Genomic DNA, 26,340 nt, shown 5'->3' with positions numbered 1-26,340 from the left:
CAGGAAGGGGCTGTTTCTGGAGGTTTCTCCGGTTGTCCGGAGCTTTGGGAGCGGGACCAGGAGCAGCAGCTGCAATCTCAGCAGCCTCACGTGGGGCCGCTCCGCCGTGACTCAGCACAGCGTGACTCAGCACAGCGCCCCTCGCTCCGCGGCCCCGCCCGACCCTGACTCAGCAGGACGCCCACGCTGCGAAAAGGGTGACTCAGCACTAGCGGGAGGCGGCTGCCGGTTTTGGGGCTCATGCCTTGGCGGAACGTGCGGCATCACTTGCAGCCACAAAATGTTCCCCTTTCAGCTGTTCTTCCCAGAGCCGCAGCGGGTGAGGAGGGAAGGGTTGGAAAAGCTGGTGTTCCGAGCTGGGAAAGCTGCACCCTCTCTGACCTGGACACGCGGAGGATTGCTCTGTCCATCTGCTGTGAGACCGGGACAGTCTCTGCATAGGAATCAAGGCATAGGAACACTGGGGTACTGGGTAGGCACCTGGCTTTCACCTGTGCTCATGGAAAACAGCAAACCCAGGAACAACGTATGGGGATGAATCCATTTTAGAGCGTGGCATTCAAGATGTGCCAACTTTAAGTGACTTACTCAAGACACACATAGGGTGTCTGTGGCATACATAGACTGTGCTCTCTTCTTCACTCATTACCAAAGATCGCTCCGGGGCAGGCAGGCAGGAACTTATTTACCCCACCGAGCTGCTGTCTGTCTTGAGAGGCCGACAGGTACGTGCTTACAAGGAGAAATAAGCCAAAGAAGGGTTAGAAAGGGCAGATAATACTTCAAAGACCTTAGTTTAGGGCAGAGTGAGCCCAGCATTGGAGAGCCCAGTGCACTACGAAGCTTATGGACTGCAGCCGGTACAGCAAAGGAGTCAGAACACCCCCCTTTTTGGGGGGATGCATTCCCTAGCATCCAAGGCACTGAAGAAACAGGACTTTGGGCTCAGCCCTTCCCCTGAGCAGTGCTTGGCACAGCAGGAACTCGGGGCGGCAGCGGCAGCTTTTCAGCTAAATAATCATTAACACAGTGAGGCGGGATTTAGTTCGATTGCCGGGTGTGGTCTAGCAGAGGCCGAGAGGGACCAAAGGTATTCGGTCAGTGGTGAGACTGAAGGTGCCTGGTGTGGGGGGAGCTACCCCCTGACTGCCCGGCTGGAGCTGGTGGTTCATGGTGTGCATGCCGGCACCAAACATGTCCCTGCCCAGGGGCAGCGGGGCAGTCAGGGGGTAGATCACTCACACCTTGGCTGTTTAATTTTTTTTTCTTCTTCTTCTTTTTGGACGAAGACTGCTAAAGAGCTCAGAGAAATTGGCACCTCTCTCTCATTGAGACTGATCTGGCATTTAAGCTTTTTTTTTTTTTTTTGCGGGGGGGGGTCAAGCAGCTAAAAATACCAGTGAAGTGCCTCACAGCAACCTTTCTAAACACAGATTTTCCTGCCACTCTGTGCTGGTGAAAGAGACTTCCCTAAAGCTGCAGGAAAGTGGTGTCCTTGCCTCACCCTGCTGTCAAATTTGCTTTGTGCCTGAGCCACGAGTCTCTGCCGAGATTGGCCAGGAAAACAAACACCTGGATACAGGCATATGCAGCTTTTCTGTGCTGCGAGGGAATTCCTGATTCTCCCAACAAAATCCCTGCTGCAGAGCCCCCAGGAGTCTCCTCAGCAAGGCTGAGCCCCTAACCTCTCTGTTGCACAGTGTAGAAACCCCTGCACCCCCCATCCAAGACTGGCAAGGCCTGGCAAGGGCCAATGTCCAGCCTTTCAGGAAGGCTGTTGGAGGCAGCACTGCAGCAAACCTGTACTCATGGGAATTGATCCTGTCTATGGCCATATCTATTTCCTTGCTCCTGAGCACTGGAACACCTACTTTTCCTCTGATTTGTTTATATTGTGTTCATCCACCCTTAGCAGCACCTACAGTAATCAAAAGGAAAGGGGAAGTGGCTTTATTCTCATTTTGTATAGGGAGGGAGAATTTTGTTACCCAAAATAAACTATGAGGAAGTTTTCATACGCAAAGCAACATGAAAATCCTGTGGAATGGAGAACAGCCTTCCCAGTGTACTGGCTTGGGACAGTTCTGTGCTGACTTTGTGAGACAATGCTGTAGAAAATCAGGACATATTTTTGTTATCACCTCTTAAAAAAAAAAAAATCATGTACTATTTGGAGGTTAGTGATTGGTAAAAGAGAAACATGTAATTTTTTGCCTGTATGAATGTGATGCTGGCATGCCCAATATCACGCTACCCAACCATCATGGAAATTCTCATTAACTTTTAGTGTATATTTAGTTTTTAGAGATGAAAAGCAACTCTGACCCAGTACAAGGAAGTTATGTCTTTCTTCATCTGGCATAGCAACAGCTGTTCTGGGTCATGCAAAATATCTGTCCAGGTCAGGATTCTGTTTCCAGTGTGGTTATTAATGGATACCTAGGCAGAGCACAACCACAAGCTCTTCCCGTCTTCTGTACAGTCACAACGTGTGGATGAATGCATGTTTTGGTGTGGTCGCTGTGCGGAGCTGCACAGGGCTGATAGTTGCAGCATAATACGAGACTACGGAAAAACTTTGTTTTGTTCCTGTCCCCGGAGGTGGCCGAGCCTTCTAAGCAGGTCACTGCCAAGGGAGGGGCTGTCCTCTGCAATCGGAAGCCCGGTCTGGGTGTGCGAGGGACCAGAGCCATCCGGTGGTCAGAGCGAGCAGCGCTGTTCTTTCTAAAACATCAGAAAATTTAAAAAGGGAAAGGCATCTAAAAGAATTCCTTACAGTGCTGTCATTTTTTTTTTTTCTTTTTTTGCAATCATGAAACAATGTGAAGTGCCCAGCATGTAATTAAAATGATCCCTTGCAGAACTAGAAGGTTTTTTTCCCCCCACCCAAGTTCCTTCTCAAAAGAAAATTTGCAAAATTATTCAAGCTATTACTGGTAAAATCTATAACAAGTATGACAGTACTAGTTTGGAATCTTTCCATGCCTTCATCCCCATTCTTCATATTTTCAGTTACTTGAAAAAGAGATACCTTGTCACTGTTGGATAAATCTCAGTGAAAAGCACTGAGCACCATCCTGGCTGCACGGTTGAGAGGGGACAGGCTCATCCTGGAAGTCACAAGCAGTTCTCTGAACTTTCACCTGCTGGCCATCGATTCAAACTGACCTCACTTGGCAGACACCAAAAATGCTTTCCATCTGTTTGTCCCTTGATGAAAATAGCAGCAACTCATTTCTGCTGCACTCAAGTCTTCCTTGGGGACAGCTCCCTCTTGTCTTTGCCAGGTCCTGTGCTGGCTGCTTGGGGAATTAAAAACAATGTGAGGGTGAAGATGGGGTCTTTATCCTGAGGTGACCTCAGGGCATCCCAGAGGCAGTAAGGAGAAGTCTGAACTCCCCATACTCAGGATATTCTTCACTCATGATGTCTTTATTTCTCCTTTCAGGGAATTTGTAGGCAGTGCTCTGAGGGAGCTGGAGGCACTGAGAACTTTAAGTGCCAGCTGAGGCATGAACCAGTGTTAAAGCATCACCAGTGTGAACAGGCTGGTAATGTCCACAAATGCTGATGAGGCACCAGAAGCCCTTCCTTCCCAGGTGAGGCAGGTAGCCCGAGGCCAGGAGCTGGCCAGAGGATATGGCCTTGCTTGTTCTGGAGGCCCTTCTGGTCCCACAGTTACAAAACAAGCCTGTGTTCCATCATGACCCTGCTCTTGCTTCCTCTCCTGCACGTGCTCCAGCAGGGGAAGCTCAGCCACTTGGCCCTTTTGCCTTTCTTCAGATGACATTTTCAAATCCACTCAGTTTCCTTTCAAGAATGCCTCTCACAGCTCCCACTCAGCTGGACTCTGGAGAAATGGTATTGGGGCAACTGAGGATATCCTGTGGATACCAGAGAGCCCTTTAGTAGCAACTGTATTTCATGCATGTCTTTATAAGTGGTCTGGGTTTCAAGGTGGGTATTCAGATCTGGTCACAAGACAGACAGGGAAAGGAGAGGAGGTAGCTCACTCTCTTGCTATGTTGAGATGGCCTGTAATCACCTCCCCACAAGACTGTAGTAAAAAGCAAGGAGCACCTGACTTGGCTCCCAGCACCCTCAGCCCTCATGCTGTTCTCCTCTCAGCACCAGTGCCCTTGCCTTTTCATGGAAAGCAAATGTGGCTGCATGTTTCATCCCTCTTCTCCCCACAGCATCCTACCCTCCCCACACCAGCACTGATAGTACACACCATATCTTCAAGGGAGGCTTAAGTCTTTGCTCCTTTAATGTGCAGTAAAAAAGGACAACTCTCCCATGCTCAACAAGAAATCCCAAGAGCAGGAGCCCTGAGCTTGGCACCCTCCTCCCTGCCGTTCATTTACAAATGGGCAGCATGTGCAGTTTGCTCTGAAGGGTTTTTCTCCCCATGTGCAGAGGAGCTTCTGGCTGCTGCAGGGCTGTTCTACTGGCATGAGATGACTGATGTCTCGCTTCCCCTCTGTGCTCACCAGCTGAACAAGCTTCAGCAGCAACAGCATGTTGCAGTGGTGTAAGAGTGCCGATGGAAGGGCCTCCTGCTTTAGGGGGATGCAGCTCTGTGACCCTGGCACACACAGCCAGCCTGAGGGAATCTGTAGCATTGGCCTGGCTCTGAGAGACTCCCCACACCACGGCACGATGTGGTGGAAGGCATCAGTGGAAGTGACAGAGGATCATGCTGGGAGAAAAGTAGGATAATGGAGAATTAAATTAACTGCAAATAGTTTGCTGAAGGCACATCTTACCCTGTGGGAGACAGCCCCTTCAGCCTGGGGTACTGCTTGTAGTCCTGTGTGCTGCCAAGGGCTTGGACTGGCTGTCGTGCAATGGAAACGTCTGGGCTGTGGGTAGGATTCTGGATAAACTGATGGGGAAGGAGAGGTGAGGAAGAGGAAGAGAAGGGGATGTGAGCTGGAAGGTGTTGCCTACCACAAGCACTTGTGCAAGAGAGATTAGAGCAACAGGGTCCCTCTACCATTAGTGTTCCTCCTCAGCTACCAGTAATGCTTCACATCCCTGTGCTTTCCAGTCTAACACTGGCAGGCAGAGAGCTGGAGATACATTCAAGGGGAGGGGTGAGGAAAGAGGCAGGCAGGAATTATTTCAGCAGCAGACTGCAGCCTCTTCTGTTTCTTGGGCAAGATCTCTAACTACCTCACTGGAGAGTAGGATGGGGGACCTTCTTCCAGAGCTGCTTCTGCTTTGCCCACACTGTACCATAAAAAGAAAAGCCCACTGAACTCCCACATTCTCTAGCAGCTTTGAAACCCCCTTTACAAGTCTATTGTATGATATTCCTAAACACAACAAGGATTATCTGAAGTCTGAAAGCAGCTTAAAAATAAAAACAACTCAAAGGTAAAACAGGAAGAGAATAGAGGAAGGGAACAGAGTCCTTCCTCTGCTGGCCCCTGGTTGGAGGCAAGCAAAACAGCACACACAGCCTCTTGCTCCACAGCACACCGGTCCATAGCATTCACAAGGCAAACATAGCATCATCTTCCTTTGCTTGCTTCCGATGATGGCTGGCAGCAGGAGGGGACAGAGATGTCCCTGCTGAGGAGCTGGACAAAGTGGGGAGGCGGTCTGCAACTTTTGCTCGCTCTTCCAGAAATTTGTCAAACTCTGAGGGCAAGAGAAGAGCAGAACATTAGCAAAGAGTTTGTGGAAGAGCCAAGGTGCTGCCAGGACCAATTAAAGACAAGAGGTGGCTGGTACATCTCACCTTCACTGGTGACACCTTTTGGATCCTCTGATTCTCCCTAGCAAAGAAGGAGAAGGGCGTGGTTAGGCAAAGGTAGGCAAAGGCATATCACAGATGGGATTCTTTACACACGGAGAGACAGGACAGCGTTCCCCCCATTTCCACAGTACAGACATGCTGGAGGCGCCCTGAGCCTCAGTTCATTAGTTATGGCTTTCAGAAGGCTGATGATACTGTTGTGGTACCCCAAAGCCTGTATCCCTGGCTTTTCCTTCCCTGGTCCCTCCCAGTCTGTGCCAGTGCTGTTATACACTGACTGAAGTCCAGCCCCACAGACAACTCCAGCAGGACTGCTGGCTCCAAGAAGGCAGGCCCTCACTTACCACATCAGTGGAGAGCCACTTTTCTATGTCTTCCATGAAATTGGCTTGAGGAACTGGTACCTGCGACAGAAAAAAAGTCCAGTGAGGCCAAGAAAATAGAGGATGTTCCAGTGAATCCACTATGCAAAAAGAAAGCCCAACTCAGAAGCTCAGGCTCTTGCTCTACTGTTCAGTCAGCTCAGGCCCATCCAAATCCAGCCAGTGCCACTGCAAAGCTTTCCCAGCTACCAGTGCCATTGCTTACCTGCTTCCTCTGTCCATCCATGCCCAGACACGCAATTTTCAGGATACATGCCATTAAAAGCATCTGTGGTTTGGTGGCAGGCTTTGGGATATTAGGACTGGACTAGACTTTGCTTTTTGATGAGGACCCACTAGGTGGAGGTTGGCTGCTTGTGTAGGCAGCCAGAGAACAAGAGATGTGCATTTCTCTACACCTTCTCTCTCTACAAACCAGTGACAGTCTGATGTCAAAGTCTGCAGTGCTGAAGATATTGGAGGTGCCAGGTCTGACAGCACACTAAGGGGGAAAGACACCTGCCAAGAACTGATTCCCTGGTATAATCATGGGGCACAGCAGGATTTGATAGCACACTAAACTACTGAAACACACCCATCAAAGAGGAAGTCATCTACAATTAAACTTTACTTGGGGATGAGGCTAGCTCAGAAGAATTCATGGTCCTGATCAATTTAAACATCAAAGAGACATATTCCTAGTGGACAGAGATACCTTGAAAGAAACAAAGTCTGATTCAAAACCCCAGATTCTTTTCTCCAGTCATGAACTCCTGAACAAAGCTGAGCAAGAAGCGGCCTTGGAAGAGGCTCCCCAAGCAGAAGAATGAGAGAGTATTTGTGGGAACTTATTTATTAGTTTTCTAATATATATAGCTCCCTTGCTCTCAGAAAAACACCAAGACCAAGAAAAAGAGCAACACCTTCGTACCAAAGACAGGCAGATTTCCTCAAACCAGGGAGCAAGCACAGATAGTTATCACAGCTGGCAGATGGATGAATGGGAACAGAAGAGGATGTGTGAGATTAGGGAAGTTTCAAAGCAAACTGGCTTTGCCTGCCCAGAGATGATCTCTCTGGGGTAGAAGTGCATTCAAGCCAACTGTACAGCATGTGGGGAAACTTCCTAGAGCAGACATCACCCTGGGCTGTGCCCATTACAGGCTAACAAGCTTCAGACCCAGGAGCTGTCAAAGCCTCTGTGCCTGAAGGAATGTAATTGCAGGAATTCCTGCTGCCAAGAGACCAAATTCAAATGCTTGAAAGCTCAATCACTAGCTACAGGAGGAGGCTCTCAACAGGGTTAAAGTCAGAATGTGTTTTCCTTCAAATGAGGCACCTCATGTTAAGGAGGAGAGACTGCAAGGAGAATGTTTCGCAGCAGCTGCCCTCATGATGCCACCAGCTATTGCCTCTGTCTCAGACACCCACCCCAAAACAGGCCATCCTCTAGCTCAGAGTGGCACATGCTCTCTTGGCTTCAGAGCGCCTAGGATTTTTTCCTACACCTATGTTTACTTGAGGAAGGACTGGCACACTGCCTGCTTCCTTCCCAAGCCTAGTCTCCACTACTGGCCCAGCCCAGGGCTGCTCCAATTCAGTTAGCAGTATATGCTGATGTCTGCTGTGCATCCTCATGTGCTGTGCCAGTGACACTTCTGTTTCAGCAGCCCCAGCCTCCTCCCTCCCTGCTGACCCTCCATGACCTCAGATCTCACCATTCCTTGACGCATCATCCACTTTGTCAGCTGGGCTCCATCACTAGAGGCACCAGACTCCCCCTGGATGACAGAGAGTCTGCATTGCAGTGTGAGGGAGAGGGGAGGCAGCGGGGTTAAGGTGAGGGAAAGAATATACTAATACTGGTGGCCTACTTCTCTGACTGCAGAGAGAAGGTGACTGGACTTGCAAATTTGCTGAAAAGGAATAAAACATACATTTCCAGGTGGAAATTCCCCTGGAGAGGGACATCCTTCAACTGTCTGAGGCAACCCCAGACTTTTCACAGCTCCTTACCTCAGGGCTTTAAAGAATGAGGTATGCAGCCCAGCTAGGAAATGCAGGTTGGTGGAGACTGGGAGTTATCATCACTTGACTTTTTCCCAACAGACAGCACCCTTACTGCCTTGGTGAGCCAGGAGGTTACTCCCATTCCTGGTGACGCAGGAAAAGCTGTGGCCACTTACCGCTCCCGTGTTCTGCTGCCGGGCATCCAGGGCACCAGCAAGGCCTTTGGTGGCTTGGGGGTCTTCATATTTTACCCTGGAAGGAGAAAGAGAGACAAGAGGCTGATGAGATGCCTGAGAATGAAGAGCAGGAACTCTTAAACACATGTTCAGTTCTTCTGACTGAACAACTTTCCATGCCTTGTCATTCTGCTACCAAGAGCTTCTAGAAAGCTGTGCAGAGCCTTTATTAAAAGTGTAGCCCACCACAAAACAGACTGATCTACTCACTGGAACATTGTGGGATACAACAGGACAGCCCTGGCACAGTGACAGAAGGATGACAAGGACTTATATGAAAACTAGGACACAGACTTACAGAGATAGGTGCATTAACCACAACACTCACCTTATTTGGGGTGGACTATAAAGACTGAAAACTAACACAGACTGACCAGAATATTACAGATATTTTAAAAAGGATTTGACCAACAAGCTCTCACCTACATAGTCACAGACACAAACAGCTCAAAAACATCTCTTTAACTAATACCACACAAGAAGTGATGGTGGCAGAGGCTCACTGGCCTATGCTGGCCATAGGTGAGACTGGATGATCAGAGGAGCTTAGTGTTGCTTCTAGGTTTCCAAATGCACCATTACAGCAACCTCTTTCCACACACAGACATGTCTCACCCATAATTTCCCTCATCCCAATCCTGTGTCCCTCTAGGCTGTTACCACAGATGATAATGCCACACATCACCATTTGATCCATGCCGAGGGAAAACTCTCCATGCTAGGAAAACTCTCCATGCTAGGAAAATGAAGCCTTTCACAGAAACTCTTCACAAGTTTCCTCTCCAGCTGCTCCCAGGCCCAATCCCACAGATCCAGCAGACCATCAAGTAGAGCTGTTTTTGTTGGGGGCCAGGGGCTTGGGCCACCGCCGCTCAAACTTCTCAAAGAAATGCTCATCAGTGAAGGGGCCGCTGTGCACAATGGCATCCAGGATGAAGTACAGTGCTGCTATCATGCCACTGATGAGGAAGAATGGCAGAAAAGGCTTGAAGTGCTTTAAGCACTGCCTCACTGAGACACACATGAAGCATGGGGGTCAGAAACAAATCTCAGAGGCTCTACCAGCACATCCTGTTTGGGAGCTGTAGAGCAATGAGTCTGTTCAAGTGGAGGGAGCCTCTGCTCTCAGTGAAATGTGAAGCCCGAGCCACTAGAGGTTACCTGGCAGGAGTGCAAGTGCAGGCAGACGAAGGGCAGTGAGGAATAAATAGAAGATGTCTTGTTACTTGTGCAGAGATCATAAGCCTCAGCCTGTTAGGGACTGCTACAGCAGAGAGGATACAATTCCACCTCTGTCCAGAACTCCAGGACTGAGCACATACCAGCGGCTCTGGTTTCAGCCCCAGACTGGGTGCTGTTGATACAACTGTTTTTGTGCTGGACTGCCTCTGTCCTCAGGCAGCACAACCCACACTAAAAGCAGTGGGGAAACCCAGGGACAAAACATGTGAAGTCATGTGTGGGCCATGGGTTTCCCCACCACATTTACCAGAAACAGTCTGAGGCAGAGGAATGGAAGGAGACATCAACTTGACACATATATCTTAACTAGCTACTGGCCACCTGCAGAACAAGGCACTCCAGTGGCTGCAGGAGTGCAGGAACACAGGCCTTGGAGAGCCCGAGGCAGTGATGGGCCTGTGGCTCTACTGCCTGGGACTCTATGGAGAGCAGTGAATGGCTCTACCAGGCAAAGCAGCATGAGATCAGTCACAGACTCTAAACCCAGGGGATACGGTCAGCACAGTTCTTGCCAGCTCCTCCAGAAAAAGGATTCAGGAATCCACTCTGCAGTGGAGAAGGCCTCTTCAGTTCAGCCAGTACTATGGAGACCCAGCTCTTAGTGCTTTACACTAGGAGGTCTCAACCGCACCATGGAGGAAGAAACATCGGTCCCACTTGGCAACAGGGAAGCTGAGGCACAGAACAGTGCCCTCTTGCAAGCCACAACTGACTGCACTCTTCCTGCACTCCTGCACTCAATACTCTGTCTGTTAGGCTGAATCAGTACTCAGCAATTCTCAAATTCAGCATCACCCCAGTCAGGACACATGAGTTCAGAGGCAGGCAAGAAAACTGAGCCAGTCCCACTTCACACCTTCATCCCCAGACACTGAATCTCCCAGAACATGCGGGAGACCAATTCCTTCTCCCCATACCCAGAGGACACCATGAAGGGGAGATGATGGCGCAGGAAGAAGGACTGGGAGCACAGAGCTCATCCTACAAACACTGTGCATGTGAAGAGTGCAGTTTTGTTTCATCCTGCTGTCTCCCAGGAACTGCTGCTGGTCGAGGTGTGGCCTCATTTTCCCTGAGCCCGCATCCTTTGCAAGAAGGCAGAACAGGACAGAGCGAGCTGCTCCACTCACCCTTTCCGCTGCTCAGCCAGTGAGCTGCCACGGGTCAGGGCAAACATGTCAAAGTCTTCTTCCAGCTTGCCAGAAGTGTCGAGGGAGTGCAGCCCTGCACTTACGCTGCTTGAGCCCAGGTCTGTGGGAGAGAGAGCAGGGTGAGCAGGCAGCACAGCACAGTAAATTGAGGACTGTGGGCTTGGAGAGTGCTGGATGGAAAACTGTCATGAGAACAGGCTACAATACTCTAGGCCCACCCCTCCATCCTGCTCCTCAGCTACAGCTCAGTCTGTGCATGTGTGCAGTCGTGAGTGAAGTAACAGAAGATGTTTCTTTGCCCACTCAGTAGATATTTCTGGCTCAGTTTCAACAGAAGCAGCAGCATCAATTTACTGATGCTGAAGGTTAGATGTTCCTGACCATCTTAGACAACTCTGGAGGGAATTGCTCCATAACCTCTGAAAGAAAATAACCTGTGCTTCTGGGCAAGCACCTCTGAGACAGATGAGTGGATTTTCATGACTCAGGTGTCATCCAAAAAACACTTGACTTGAAAAATATCTCAGCTGGCTTGTCTGTAAAAACAGTCTGCTGCAAATTTTCTGCAACTGCATCCAGGCAGTGTCACATAGGCTGTTGGTATGTCTTGAAGAACTCCCAAGACCCTCAGGTTTTTTGAGTAAACAACCTGTCAAATCCTGGGTCCTGGGCACAAGATGCTCATGGCTGCCTTTGCAGCACAGCTTCAGCTGCTCTGCTTCTCCCAGACCTCAGTGGTGAGCCTGACATCACACAACAAGAGAGGCAACTAGGCAATGTTACCAGGCATTGCAGAGGGAGCAACTTTATCCCCAATCCTGCTGGAAGGCCAGGTCCTTAGCCACAGACTAATGCTGAAGTCCTTCTTAAGTCATGGCCACTCCTGCACTATGTGAGGTGAGGATGCCAAGACATATGCTTGAGTGCCTTGGGGCATATACAAGTTTATTCATGAGTTTATTAGTTGAAAACACATGACATTTCTCTAGGTTATTCTAGGAATCTGACAAAATAATTTTGGGAGATAAATTTGGGCAGGAAAGGATTTTCAAAGCAGCCCAGGAAAAAGACTGAAGGGAAAACCATATAGCAACACACTCATTCCAGCCAGCTGAGAGGAAAGGTTGCTGGTGACTTCAGGCTGTTTCAGTGCTGAAGGAGCATTGGGTCCCAGGTCAATCAAGCTGTTCTCTGCCTCATTTGGTGCCTTTGGAAGAAGAAAAAAGAATATGGTGGAGAGTTTCTGAAGCTTGAATACCCTGACCCTACAATCCTAGATCATTGATACTGGAGAGGAAAGCCCTTCTGCACCCATTGAAAGATATCAGCTGTGAAGAGGGAGAAGAGGGGCAGTGTTCAGAGAACTGGCTAGCAATAGTGTCCCCAGGGCAGCATATGCCTGGGTAGCCAGCCTCCCAGCTCTGCTGGATGTCAGTAAGTAGGGTGGATGCTGATTCAGAGGACAGGGAGGTGCTCAGAGTAGGCTCATATGGGAATTGGCATCTCACTATTCAATAACCATAACTGCTGCTGCTCTGCTCTTGCTTTGGGCAGGGCAGGAGAGGTTTGCAGTGAGAAATGGGGTGTCCCACATACCAGGTGCTCTGGTGCAGCTTTGCTGGGACAGCAAAGCCCAAGTCTGCCTAAGTGGGGCAGACTGAACCTCCCTCCAAGCCAGCAGGGCACTTCTGGACCTGCAGGATGCAAACCAAGCTGCACAGAGGGGCACTTGCTCTGAGTTACCTTAACAGGCTGTCCTGTCCGAAGTCGCTCGAACCTGCAAGAAAAGTGACAGGAGGCATTTCAGCAGTGTGGGCCCATTCAGCCACAGCCCAAGAGATTTTTTTATAAGACTTGGCACAGTCTGCCCTTTCCTACCCACTAGGAAAAGGGAACTATGGCTCAGGGCCCAATTTCCCCTCAAGTCCCCAGCAAGACCCATAGAGTTGATGTTTCCTGAGAGGTGGTGTAAGAAAGCTTCTCAGTTATTCGTTCCACAATTCCACAGTTACTCATAACCAACAGCTCTCCTTACAGTTCATCTGGGGATGAGCTAGCAAAGATGTGTTTGTTGAAATGGAAGAAAAAAAAGTAGTGCTAATCCCATCTGGGTAATTTCTTTCTGTCCCCATCTGACCTCAGAGCTAGAAAACCAGCTCTTTCCATGCTGTTGCCTCCTTCTTTTGGGTTATGCCACAGGGACATCTTTATAACCATTAGGAACTTACACAGCAGCTTTGAAGGGACACGAATTAGTCAGCAAAAACTGAGAACAGGCTTTGTTCTCAAAGATGGATGATACAGACTGATACATCTCGAATATTATACTCTTGGGCAGATCAAAAGGGTGGGCCAGCCCTCAAGGGCAGTAGAGTCTTGTGGGAGAGCAGGGAAGAGAGGGAAGGAGAGAGGTACCTTTCATGGCGCAGAAACACGTTATTGAGGTTGTCATTGATGAGGAGCAGCTCCTCAGTGAGTTGCTCATGGAGGACACGGGGAATCAGCTCCAGGACTCGCTGCTGCATGGCTCTGCATGTCCGATTCAGCTCCTGTTCAAAGCAGGGCAAGTCACAGGTGGGGAAAGTCACATAGTGTGACCCACAAAGGCCACACTACATCTGAGCACTCACAAATTTGGAATTCTGACTGGAACACAGACTCCAGAGGCTACTGGGATCTATCAGAAACTGTTGATGGGCAACAAATATTGGTGTGAGAGGTAAATTGAGTCTGAGCTTTACGTGGAATAATTGTATGCTTTTTGTGTAACACATCACCCAGAAAGAAAGGCCCTTGGAGACTACAAGTTCCCTTGTGAGATAATTCCAGCCTTGGTAATGTGATTTTCATCCCCCATTGTAACTCTACATTCCTGTGTCTCCCTTATGCCTTCACTCCCTGATAAGCCCCACACTAAACTGTCCAGTTGTTCCCCACGCCTGGCATGCATTGGGCCTCGGTCCATCAAGTCATAGCTAAATTATGCTGCATGTGCCAGCCCTCTACCCTGCCCAGTGTTCCTTACTTGCAGCAGCTCCAGGTCAGAAGGCTCGGCCTGGGATGGCACCAGCTCTGTCAACATCTCTGACATCACCTTTGTGTTCCCATTCACCACTTCCAGCTCACTGCGCAGCTTCCCGATCTGCAAAAGCGAAGTGAAGTGACAACTCTGCCAGGGGAAGGTGGGGACATAGCTGAGGTAGCTCTGAATGGCAGGGAATGGCACCACGTGTGCATGCCTGTTCACAGAGCTGGAGGAACAGACACTGGGGAGTTCATTTGTCACCACTCATTTTAGCTCTCAGGAGCTCCCCGCAGGAAACCCCTCCATTACTTACCATCAAATTCATTTGCTGGTAGCAGATGCCAGGCCCTCATCTGGGATCTTGGCCACTAGTCTAGCCTTGATTTTTAACAGCCAGCACAGGCTGCTGGTATGATTCAAATCTCTCCTCAGCTAACAGATCCCATATGGTAGCCATTTAAATTGTTTAATTTCCAAAAGGGTGTAAGAGAGGGGAAAGCAATTTATTCCCATTCAACAGGAGAGCCACAGTTAAGTGTGCAGTTGAAGCTTTAGTCCTCTGGTTTACAAGCTGCTAATGAGCCTCTTTAGAACAGATTCTACCCTTTGTTTTGCAAGGGAATGCAAAATACTGACAGCTGGAGGTTTGGTGCTGAACATGGTGTCATACGAAGTCAGGGTGAGGAAGGAGAAGAGAGGATGGGGAAACAAGTGAGGAAGCCCTAGACTTTGGAAACCACATAGCCAGACAGGGTTGATTCATATAAAGTAAGCAGTGATGCAAGATAAACAAAGATGATAAGGAGGCATCATGTCTCAGCTCCCCACTCCCCTCTACCTGCAAGCAGCCCTATTTTAGGGAAACATAACCACTCCATGGTTGCAGTATCCCAGCTCATCACTGTAACCACAAGGGAGCTCTGGGGAGCTCTGAAGGACTGTGTTTTAGAGAAACAGCTCCTAGAAGACAGAGGCTGGGGCAGGACCAGTACTGCAGTCCCAGAACAGTATTTGTGAAATAGCTTCAAACACAGGAAGAGTCAGCAACATCCTGAGACTTGTGTCCAACTCACCTGCTCTGGTGTGGGGGTGATGGGCGCGTCGCTGGACATGGCCCTCCCGGGGGGCAGGGTGACAGGGTGGAGGATGGACTCCATCTGCTGAGGGGAGTTGACTGCAGGTGAGTTCTGTCCAGATTGAGAGTTGGAGCTATACACAGTCTACAAAGGTGGGGAAAGTGACAGAGAGAAGGAGATGTTAGACACACACACTTGACAGGGCAGTGCAACTAGAGGAGAAATATTGATGGCAGTTCCCCATCTGGTTCCAACAGCTCTTGGCTGTCCTGGAGCTTCTCACCACCCAAAACCCTCTAAATTCAAGGCAGAGTTCCTAAAATCCCATCATTGCTCCAGAACGGCAGCTGCCCAACATTCTTCTCTTCAGCAATGCTCCCATACCCTCTGTGGTGTGTGGATAGGTGACAGCATGTCCAGATCAGTCATGGGAAACTCCAAACCCTTCCGTCTCAGGTCTTCATAGACAGCAACGACACCAGTCAAGTATGGAGAGCTGCGGAAGGCGTCCGCCCAGGACTGGGGAGAAGGAGACAGTACAGCCCATCACCACATACAACAGCCTTCTGTACAAACACCTAAAGACACACACTGTCTGGACTGGTGCAAATGCTTATGCTTCTTGGCTCACCTGGATGAGGGTCAGCACCTTGTCATGCACTATGGCAGGTGGATTGTTCTTTGGCAGGATTGTTCTCACCAGGACACCTTCTACAAAGTCCTGGCTGGACACAAGGACGTGGAAGCGATGGCCACAGTTCTTGACACAAGTCTCCAGGACCTTCAAAGGCAATAAAGCAATAGCTGTAGCCTTTTCTACCCTCATGTGTTAGCCTTGTTGGCTTTAGGTACACGTGTCTGTTCAACATGTGTGCTAAGACTTGTGTTCAGCACTCAGCTTTAAAGCAGGGTAATCACAGAGCAGGGAAAGAGCCCTGACCGCTCACCGTCAAAGCCAGCATAACTTCATGGAAGTTCTTATTCCCTACAATTCTCTTCTTAATGGCTCGGAATGCATCTTTGGGCCTGAAGGAGAAATGAGATGAAGAAAGATCAGAAGGTTGAGGCAAAGCAAAACAGCCACAGGCTCTGGATGCCTCATACTCTGTGTCCCTCCTCACCATGTTTTCAGGATGGCTTGAAGCAGTGACTGGTAAAGGAGCTTTTGCTTGTGATTCTACAAGAGGAGTGGGGTTGGCTGACCATAGAACCATTTCAGCTAGAAAAGACCTTTTAGAGTCATTGAGTCCAACCATAAACCTAACACTGCAAAGTCCACCATTAAGCCATGTCCCTGAGTGCTGTTACTGAAATTAGAGGCCTCTGTGCTGATGTCTTCAACAGCTCAAGGTGTTGCAAACATCACTTTGAGAACAGAGTAAAAACAATGCTAGAAACACACTCCTGGGGGGTAGAGCAAAATCCCACGGCAGAGAGACTGAAGAGGTGGAGATCACAGAAAAGCTTAGCATGGGTTAGAAACAGGAAGGAGAGACCAAGATGCAGCAATTCCTGTGTTACTCAAAGAGGAGCTGTTTAACATTTCCCTGCAGAGAAGGAGGCTCAAAACCTGCAGGGGAGACACATTGTCAAAATCTTGCTTGCATGGGGCAGGTGGGTAAGAGACCAACAGCCTAGCAGGGCCTCATTAACAATTCTCAGAGGGAAACACCATGGTCTCAGACCACTGTGGTCTTAAGAGGGCACAAATTAACCAGATGCAGAGCACAGGAAGAGAAGCTGAGCTGGAAGAGCAGTGGTGCTGGAGGAGAAAAGTGGGATGGAGACACTGAGGCAGTGAGGAGGGCAGAAGTGTATTGGCCTGTGGGGCAGCATGGTGTCAATGGATGGGCATTAGCAGGGCAATGGGAGAGCCTGTCCAGCTGTGTTATCAGGTGTCCAGACCTGAAAAAAGGGGCCACAGGTCAGGCCTGAGAAGTGTGGACAGAGACAGCATATTTGCACCGTGGGGATAGTGGAAAAGGAGTGGTGACAGATCTGTAAGTAGAGGTGTTTGACTTTGTTTCATACAACTATGAAGCTGAAAACTGAGCTTGCTAATCCTCTGTCAACATGACTGTGGGGTAGGACAGCAGGAGTGAAACCTACATGTTTTATTCCATGTAGCACCTTCTTTTTTACATGCTGCTCTTGACATCTCCACTGTGAGAAGGAGCATTCTCCCTTGAATTCACTGGCAAATCCCCAGCTCCTGAGTTAGCAAGTCTGGCAGATTGATGAACATCTCCCTGCAGGGAAAGGGAGACAAGAGCTCCCCCACCCACTTTGTGTGTTTTTGAGTGACTGTACATGAAAATACCTGAGAAGAAACCCAAGAAAGACTGGCACAGTAAGAGGACTGAATAGCAGCCTGAGAATTTCCCCTCTTCTCAGTCACCAGCCTTTAGATTCTTAATTTCCCAGAGAAGAGAGCGAAGGGTATGAAGGGGGAATAAATCAAAGTGGAAGAAATGCAAATATGCCTTCTGGAGATGGGAGGCAGCCTGGCTTGAACAGAGGGTTGTCTGGGGACCCTGAAGGCCTGTTTGAATGGCTCCTAGCGCTCACCAAGATTATATAGAAGCATCTAATAAATGCTCTGACAGCTTTACTATGTCTCTAGGTCTCCTAGCAGAGTCTTATCTCAAGGATTGCTGGGAAGCCTAGCTTATTACCTCCACCAGTACACGCTACTACTGCAGCCTAGGGATGTGCTGTTACAGGGAATGCAGGGACCTGCCACTGGATATAGGCCCTTGCCAACTCTCTTACCCTTCTTCAGTCTCGTTAATGATGTCACAGATCTCCATGTTGAGAGCCCAGTCCTCACTCCGCAGGGACCCATCAGTAGCTCTCTCTGGAAAACAGAAACCAAGGTTAAGAGCAGCCCTGGCACTTGTAAGTCAAGCTCTCACAAGCTTACTGGGACTGAGCTCTCCTGCTTCTCCCTGGCTGCCATTACCTGGCTGCCACATGCAATCCATATGCAAATTCTGGGTCACCAAGTGCTCCCCACTAGGTGTCACCATGGCAGAGCATGCTGCTGGAATGGTGGGTGCCCAGCTTCACCCATGCCACCAATGCTGCTGACACACAAAGACACTCTGTGATCTCTGGTGTCCTGCACACAAAAGGAAAAGGCTCAGCATGACTTCAGATCCATAGCTAAGGGAAACAGGGCTTATTTGCTTTGTTACTGCAAGACCAGAAACAGTGAGTTCAAAGCCTGCTCACACTGATACGGATCTAATGCCAATAGTTCCAGTTCTTGGTTTGTACCACATAAGGAAACAAAATAATCAGTCCCCCTCTTTTTTTTGTACACCAGCTCTATAAAAACAAACAAGCAAACATAGAAAACCAAAACAGGGATTCTCTTGTTTAACATTTACACCTCTCCCCTGAACTTCTGGCCTCTAGGGAGTGTGGGCAGAAGCAAACTGCAGGCTGAAGTCAAAGCAATATTGTTCCAGCTTTGGTTGTGTCCCCTTTAATTAGGAATTCCTCAGTCAGCCTTGATGTTATTTATTCAAGGCAGAGATTTGGGAAATGAGCAGCTATTACTGGGAGCACCAGTGTCTCCACCCTGTAATCATCCATGTCTCAGTCTTAGCCATGCCATTGACTGATGCCTTCAGGGACACCACCAGGACAGAATGGCCAGTGGGGCCAGAAGGACCCAGGCACTCCCGAGACCACAGGGAAAGACAGAGATGCAGCAAATGGCAAGCAGAGGACAAGAACCATCCTTTCCAGCTCTCTCATCCTACAAAACACTTGACTTAGCACTGGGGCAAGAGAAATAAAACTGGCCAGACCTGTTTAGCACTTACCAGGTGCTCTTCAGGAGAGCTCAGTCCCAGCAAGGTACTTACAGAAATGCCTGCATTTTCAAAACTACTGTCCCTGCAAAATCTGCAGCTCTCCCCTGCTGCTATGGGTCCTTTACCCCTTTTGAGAGGTCCTTCCTCTGCAGAGCTGCCTTTTTCTGCTTTTGACCCAGCAGCTAATGATCCCTGTGTAGGAATAAAATTAAATGCCCATTCACACAGTAATGAGATAAGGCCTAACAGGAAGATTTTTTTAACTCCTGCCTCGGTAAGCACATCCATCGTGTCCTGTTTAGGGTCAGGCACAGAACTATCACACCACTGTGCAATGCAGCCTTTCATACACGTGTCCCTGCCACAGATTGCACACCACAGTGTGAAACTATCTGCATCTTATCACAATCCAGCCACCACCTTTTCTGTTGGCTACAGAATGCATTGATTACATAGTGATTATGCTGATGACATTGTGGCCACAGCCAGATGGAAGAGGGCAGACAGGGAAGGAGAGTGGCAGACTGTTCTTGATGCTCTTCCACCTTTCTAAAGGTCTGGCTAGTACTGGAATAACCTTAAGGCTTCTTAATTCAGGTACATTTTTTTCACTTTGAGTATTAACTTTACATAGGAATCCTGATCTCTGGCATATCCAAGCTTCCTCAGTGAGGCACAGGAGGAAGGATTGCACTGGGTGATGTGGTGGAGAATACATCCAGGGTAATAGGCATGTCTGATGCACCAGGGCATGTACCAGTCAATGGGGAAACTGTGGTAACATGAGGGAAGATGCTTTACACTGGGGCTCCTTTGGGATCAGCACACAGTACAGAGCTCCAGGTTTCAGCTCAGGTCAGTCTGATGGGTTTCGCTCATGTGGTCACAAAACTCCCCTCACTTGCACCCTCCTCTGAGATCCCCTGCCCATGACACATCATGGTTTGAACAAGCCAGAAGTTTCCCTGCACTGTTTGCTGCCACTGGCAATGAATCACAGAAATCCACTACACAGGAGTTGCTCTGCTGAAAGTGAAGTATACATCCACTCTTCTCACTGCACATGGAAGGAAAAAGCCACAACTTGGGAACAGGGCTGAGCCTGCTTGGAAGCTCTGAGCTACAGAAGAAACAAAGGACAAAATAAAACCTGCATTTATAACCATCAATCCTTGCTGTTCAAATCTCTCCAACCTTCCTTTGCATTGTACACAAACATGAATCTGCAAACACCCTTTCCTCACTTCCCAATATTTGGTGGCACCCTGTAACCTGCTCCCCCCACCACCCTTTCCCTCCAACTGCAGCAATCCAGCCAAGGTCGAGCAGCAGGTTTGCTTTTCAGAAAGGAATGTAAATAAACCATGCATGCTCCTTCACCTGGCTGGCCATTTAGGGGAAAACTGGGCTTCCTCAGAAGTGACACATCCTGCCCCTGTTACCCCACAATGTGGTGGCCATCCCGCTACCACTACCCCAGTTCATACACTCATCAAGGGAGAGCTGCAGGAAAGCAGCAAAGTTGCCATAAACACAACACAGGGTCACAAAATGCAAAGCTGGAAGAGCAGTATTAGAGCATATGGAAAACAGGAATTTGACCCTGAGGCAATTCCAAGGACAAAAGGCTTGAGTTTACCCAGGACAAAGTAAGGCCTGGACTAGCTGGCATTGGGAAAGCTGGAGCTAATGCCCTTCTAATCCTCCTTGCTCTCTTCCAAGCTGTAAGGGACTGTCCAAGCCTAGTAAGACATGGAGTTTTCTCCAAAATCCTGAACTTTGCCCTTCTGTAAAGCCTGCAGAAGGGAAGGAAACAAAGTCTAATTAGTCACATGAAGGATCAGGGTAGCTGGCCCCATTTCATGAGCTGTAATTAGCACATGAGCTGTCTGCTCCACACGAAATCTGAGCCCGGGATGGCTGGGGACAGCGACAAGTCCCTAAAAAGAGCAAGCACAGGAGGCAGGGCACTGCCACATGCCCAACACGCTGCCTGGTGAGGCTCATCAGGCAGCATCTACTTGTGTGTGTTACCAGCTGAGGCTGACCTGCAGCAGAGAATTCCAATGGCAGAGGTTATCACAAGCCTGCAAATGCCATCCCCCTCCAAGGCCCAAACCAAGCTGCTGCTGAATGTACAGGAGGCCCTTCATGGGGCTGCTCCAAAGCCACATTGTTTTGGCAGCCAGTCCGGCTCCCCGGGTGTGACAGCATTACGGTTTGTCGGGTTCCAGTCTGCTGCCTCACAAATTGCTCAGATCGACCCAGAACTGCATAGGACTGTACTATGGGTTGCACCAGAGCATCGGCTCTTTTCCTGCATGGCACTGGATGTGCTCCTCCTGACTGCAGCTAGGTGATGAGTTATTTGGAACCAGCAGATAACAAAGAACTTCGAACACTTGGCATAACTGGCGCAAAGGAGCTGTATACTGCTTTGTGCTATGAGTACATTTGACAAGTTTGCTTCTTTTCAAGGTTATTGTCTCTGCCCTGGTGTCAGGGGAGAGCACACTGTGCAGCTGGGGATCCCACTCAGCTGTCCCTGCACCAGCACACCACTACTGCAGTCAGAAGTGTGGGGAAGTACAGAAGCCAGGGACTGAAGGTACTGTGTCCCCTTTGCTCCCCACCCCAGACTTGAAGCACCCACAACCAGACGGATGCTGCTCAGAAATCCTTTGTCTGTGATATGCTCTGCCCCTCCTCCAAGTGAAGCCTTCAAACAGTGCTCCCTGCAGTGCTTTTTGCTGGCTCTAAGTTCCTCAGCAAACCATCAAGCACCTTCTCACCCATTTCAACAGGCGTCTGAAGATATCAGCAGTTCATTGCATGAGACAGTTCAGGTCAATGCAATGCAAGATGTCTCTTCTCCCAACTTCCCTTCAGTTCACAAACTCACAGGCCCAAATCAGCATCCTGTACAAGCTTCATGCTTTTACTTCTCTTGAGGGAACTTCAGCACCAGGTCTGTCAGGACTTCACCATTGAGCTGTATCTTTCCCTCAAAGCCTGAGAGGACAGAGTGCATTCTAGAGAGACCAGAGATACAGCTTTGGACACAGACTGTGCTGACATAGTGGTGTGGGTATGTGTGTCTCTGAACTCCTGCTCCTTTCCTGTGAATCAGCTCAAATTCTCAGGGATCAAGTGACTCTTCAACTGCTGCCTTTGCCCCTTTTCCTCCAGACAGAGGAGGCACAGAAGACAAGGCAATGCCTTTTTGAGAAGCACAACCTTGCAGGGACCTACAGAGGGGTGCAGGAACACCTGCAAAGTGGGATCCAAAAGGTTGTAGGGATTTTTCTGGTATATTGTTTTGCATCTGCCTCTCTTCCTCACCCAGGAGCCTTTCTTACTTGCTTTCTCTTTACAGTCTCAACTTTTCCTGGTCCTCATGCTTAAAATAACCCCAATCCATAAAAAACATCTCCATGCTACACTGTTACTTCTATCCCTTGACTGCTCTCACTCACTGAAATAACCTGCCTCTGTCCCTTTTGGTATTGCTATAATTACTAGTTATTTTAGACTTCCAGGGTGAGGAGAAAGCATTCATGGTTTCTTCTCCATTCTCTCCCTCAGAGACAATTCACCTCCTTGGAATTAGATTTTCCATTTTGAAAATGGAAAAAAGCTTCTCTTAGATCCTAGATGGAGGCATAGTGGATTTCCCTTTTCAGAGGGGAATCTGAACTATGATGCTTTATCACTCTTTGAAAATTTTCCCACTGGTGTTTAAAAAAACCCACCACACAACAGAAACAAATACAAAAACCCCCAAACAAGCAAGTCTGTATTCTTCTTACTTGGGAAGAGACATCATGGTGCAAAAACAGGAGAGGCAACTTTTGTGACTAAATCTCAGAACTGTGAGTAAGAAACTAGAAAACCTACTCCTCTGCAACTGACTCACTCTGTGACAGATCACTGAGATTATCTGAGCATTGCTTTCCTAGTCAGCAAAATAAATGGGTCTTACTAGATTAACATTAATGAAGGAATTTGAGAACGTTACTGCAGTGGCCACAGAGGACTTTTTTTTCCCTTAGCCTTCATCTAAAGCTATTTTAGACTTCATAAGCTGTATCAAGCATACATGACTTTGCCCAAATAATTTACAAGGGCACAGCATTATCTTTCTGCAGACAGCCCAGGGCAATAGCACTGTGCAGGTTTTGTGATCAGGCTCATGGGTTGGACACGCAGCTGCCACAGACCTACCAAACGAGTTTGGGGGAGCCATGTTTGCATCCCAAATTAAGCAGGGAAGATAGCATTTATCCACATCCCCAGGATGTTGATAGGCAATGTTCAAAAGGAGAAAATAGTAATATTTTCAATCAACACCCCTTTCAAGTCCTCCACAGGCTTCCTTTCTCATACACTGTAATTCCTCCACCTCTTTGAACTCCCATAACCCAAATCAACCCCCAGTCAGTAAGATCTCCCTAGTATCACACTTCTGCTTCTCAGCTCCTCTCAGACAACACTTTTGAAATATCTTTTCTTTTTTCCTCTTCTTTGCTGCTTGGTTTGTTGCTTGGGAATTCCTTATTTAATTGAAACAAAGCCTAAAGGTATAACCCACTTACAATCTGGTTGCTAAACTGACCAAAAGATCTGTGAGGCAACATTCAGATTGCCTCTACCCAAACACAAGGACATATCTGATACACTCACTGAGGGAACAAAAAGCATTCATTCAGGAAAGGGCAGGAGATGGTTTCTCCTGGAATGTCTGATGAAACACGTGATGTTCTTCTGAGGGTATGTTGAAGATTATCTGGAGGATTTTGATAACAGTTTTCCCTGATGATCCTTCCACTGCCTGGCTGTAATGCATCTCACCTATCAGTCCCAACAGCAGAGTGGCACATCACAATACCCCTGACACACTTTGGGACAGTGTTAGGGTAGGTTCTAAAATCATTATAATAAAAGCATGACTTAAAGCAGCTGCTTACACTCTTTCCATCCCTGGCACAGCCTCCTCTTCACCTATGCAAGGACACCAAAAAGACTGAATGTGGGACCAGATGTTCACAGCAAATAGCAAAGGTCTGACAAGCAATGATCAGCAAGAATGAGCAACTGCATAAACGTACAAGTGGAGAGTTTAAATGGGCATCAGCCTTCAAGCATAACTTCAAGGCCCCCAGGCAACACAACATGAGAACAGAGAGTCTTCATTCTAAGCATTTTATGAACTGCAGCCCTGTTCTGACACTAGTGCAGCTGTTGACGGTCTTCTTCTCTCTAAGTGCGGCATCTTTGCTCTCCTTTCTCAGGCCACCTCCTTCTCCCACGTTCCCCAAACTGCCCTGAGCACAGGGACTGCAGGACACCAAGTGCCCGTGGGCCTGCCAGGACACAGGGCGGGTGCTGTTCATTGCCCGAGCTGGTGCTCCATGCTGTGAGCCAGCTCGTGCTGCAGGAGCCAGGGCATGGCCCTGCCAGGCACCGCTTGTCCCACAGCTCGGGGCGGGCAAACACTCCCAGCTGCCCAGCGCTTGAGTCCTTCGGGCAGGGGACACTGCTCTGACTGGGCAAGCTGCATACCCCAGGGCAGCCCAGCCTGAGGCTGCTGTCCCGCAGCCCCGCTGTCCCCGCAGCCCTCACTGACCCTGTCCCTCAGGCCCGCTGTCCCCTCAGCCCCGCTGTCCCCTCAGCCCCGCTGTCCCCTCAGCCCCGCTGTCCCCGCAGCCCTCACTGACTCCGTCCCTCAGCCCCGCTGTCCCCTCAGCCCCGCTGTCCCCTCAGCCCCGCTGTCCCTGCAGCCCTCACTGACCCCGTCCCTCAGCCCCGCTGTCCCCGCAGCCCTCACTGACCCCGTCCCTCAGCCCCGCTGTCCCCTCAGCCCCGCTGTCCCCTCAGCCCCGCTGTCCCCTCAGCCCCGCTGTCCCCGCAGCCCTCACTGACCCCGTCCCTCAGCCCCGCTGTCCCCGCAGCCCCGCTGTCCCCGCAGCCCCGCTGTCCCCGCAGCCCTCACTGACTCCGTCCCTCAGCCCCGCTGTCCCCTCAGCCCCGCTGTCCCCGCAGCCCTCACTGACCCCGTCCCTCAGCCCCGGGGTCTCGCGGCGCCCCTCGCGCCGCCGCGGGTCACGCGCCCCGTTCCCGCCCGGACGCGATAGGCTGCCCTGGCTGGAGCCCAGCCAATCAGCAGCACCCCGAAGCCCCCGGAGAGGCGCGTGCGGGAATGGCTCCAAGCCAATCGCGGGGCTCGGCGGTGCCGGGGGGGCGTGGCGCGGACCACCGGCCCGCGGCCCCTTTAAGCGCGCAAACTTCACCCCGCCACCCCCGAGACCCCCTCGCGCCCGGATTGGCTGGCGGGGCCCCCGCCGGAGCCGCCTCGGGCTGCGCGCCCGCTATTGGTCGGCAGCACCCGTCAGTCAGAGCAGAGCTCTCCTCTGATTGGCCAGCGCGCCGCTGGTCCCGCCGCGGAGGCGGGGGCCGGCGTTTCCCCGAGGAAGGGTCCGGCGGACGCCCCCGGGAGCGCGGGCCCGGACGGGCGAGCGGGGGCGCGGGGAGGGTCGGGGGGCGCGGGTGCGGCTCTCACCGATGCGCTGCCCCACGGGGGAGCTGAAGGGGTTCCCCAGCAGAAAGTCCATCGCCGCCGCCGCGCCGCGATCAGCTGACGCTGCCGCCGCCGCCGCTCACGTGACCCGCGCCGGCCGGGGCGGGCCCGCCGGGCCCCGCCGTGACGCCAGCGGCCGCCGCCCGGACCGGCCCCGCCGTGCCGCGGGCGGAGAGGCGTGCCGCGGCTGCCGGGCAGGGCGGTGTGTGCAGGCCGACGGGTCCCCGGTCCTGCTGGCCCGCAGCCCCGGCCGCAGGAACCGAGGGGCTCCCGCCGCCGAGAGCCTCCGCCGCTTTCTGCAGCCACGCCGAGCTCGTCCACAGCACCCGCGAGCCTGAGCGATGCCAAAGCCCTGGAAAGCCCGTGGGGATGAGTTTTTCGTTTTCCATAGCCCAGTGGGAGTAGGAAGGACTCCCGACACTCCCGGTACGACTTAGGAAAAAATTCTTTACTGTGAGGGTGGTGAGGCACTGGGACAGATTGCCGAGTTGTGGATGTACCATCCTTAGAAGTCTTCCAGGCCAGGTTGGATGGGGCTTTGCGCAAATTTTTTGTGGAAGGTGTCTCTATGGCAGGGGTGTTGGAAATGATCTAAGGTCCCTTCCAACCCAAACTATCCCGTGACTCTACACAGGGTGGTTGGCACGTTCTGGGATGTGCTCCTGGCCTAAGCAATTGCCCTGCCCAAGCTGAGGCTGCAATCAGCCAACACCCATACCTGGAAAATGGGGACGTGTTAATAACCAGCACAAATCTCGCTCTAACGCTGCCACGCCTGACTTCCTGCATCACACACTCGAGTCCCGTGTACTGGTGTCACCTGAATGCCATGAGGCTGAACTGAGGTGAGGCGGCAGGGAAGACAAATGCCCTGGTGTTACCTGCAGTGCTCCATGCTACATCTCCCTTCTGGGGGGTCCCAAGCAGTCAGGAACCCGAGCGATAATTTGGGTGACTGGTGCTGCTGGAAACAGCTTGCCTGCCAAGTGAGTGAGTTTAGGAGGGTTAGGATTGGATGTGTTTTGCTGAGAAACACCAAGTAGTAACAACAGTTGCAGAAAACAGCACAT

General features: G+C 50.4%; 1 protein-coding gene across 1 annotated transcript; it reads right to left on the bottom strand.

Moving 5' to 3' along the window:
* Window positions 1–4,247: 4,247 nt before the first annotated feature.
* Window positions 4,248–25,378, bottom strand: TOM1 (target of myb1 membrane trafficking protein). Its single transcript, XM_021554000.2, has 15 exons — window positions 25,253–25,378; window positions 17,642–17,726; window positions 15,817–15,895; window positions 15,501–15,650; window positions 15,254–15,388; window positions 14,867–15,013; window positions 13,794–13,910; window positions 13,184–13,317; window positions 12,512–12,545; window positions 11,867–11,975; window positions 10,748–10,868; window positions 8,316–8,391; window positions 6,112–6,171; window positions 5,750–5,786; window positions 4,248–5,649 (listed from the first exon to the last, which is right to left on the bottom strand). Exons 1-15 carry the CDS (start codon window positions 25,302–25,304, stop codon window positions 5,501–5,503), a joined length of 1,485 nt encoding a protein of 494 aa, XP_021409675.2. The 5' UTR covers window positions 25,305–25,378; the 3' UTR covers window positions 4,248–5,500.
* Between the last annotated feature and the right edge of the window lie 962 nt (window positions 25,379–26,340).

The sequence above is a fragment of the Lonchura striata genome, chromosome 5 (assembly GCF_046129695.1).
Source record: "Lonchura striata isolate bLonStr1 chromosome 5, bLonStr1.mat, whole genome shotgun sequence".
Taxonomy (NCBI): Eukaryota; Metazoa; Chordata; class Aves; order Passeriformes; family Estrildidae; genus Lonchura; species Lonchura striata.
The sequence above is the reverse complement of the archived record's forward strand: the minus strand, read 5'-3'. Positions and strand labels throughout refer to the sequence as shown.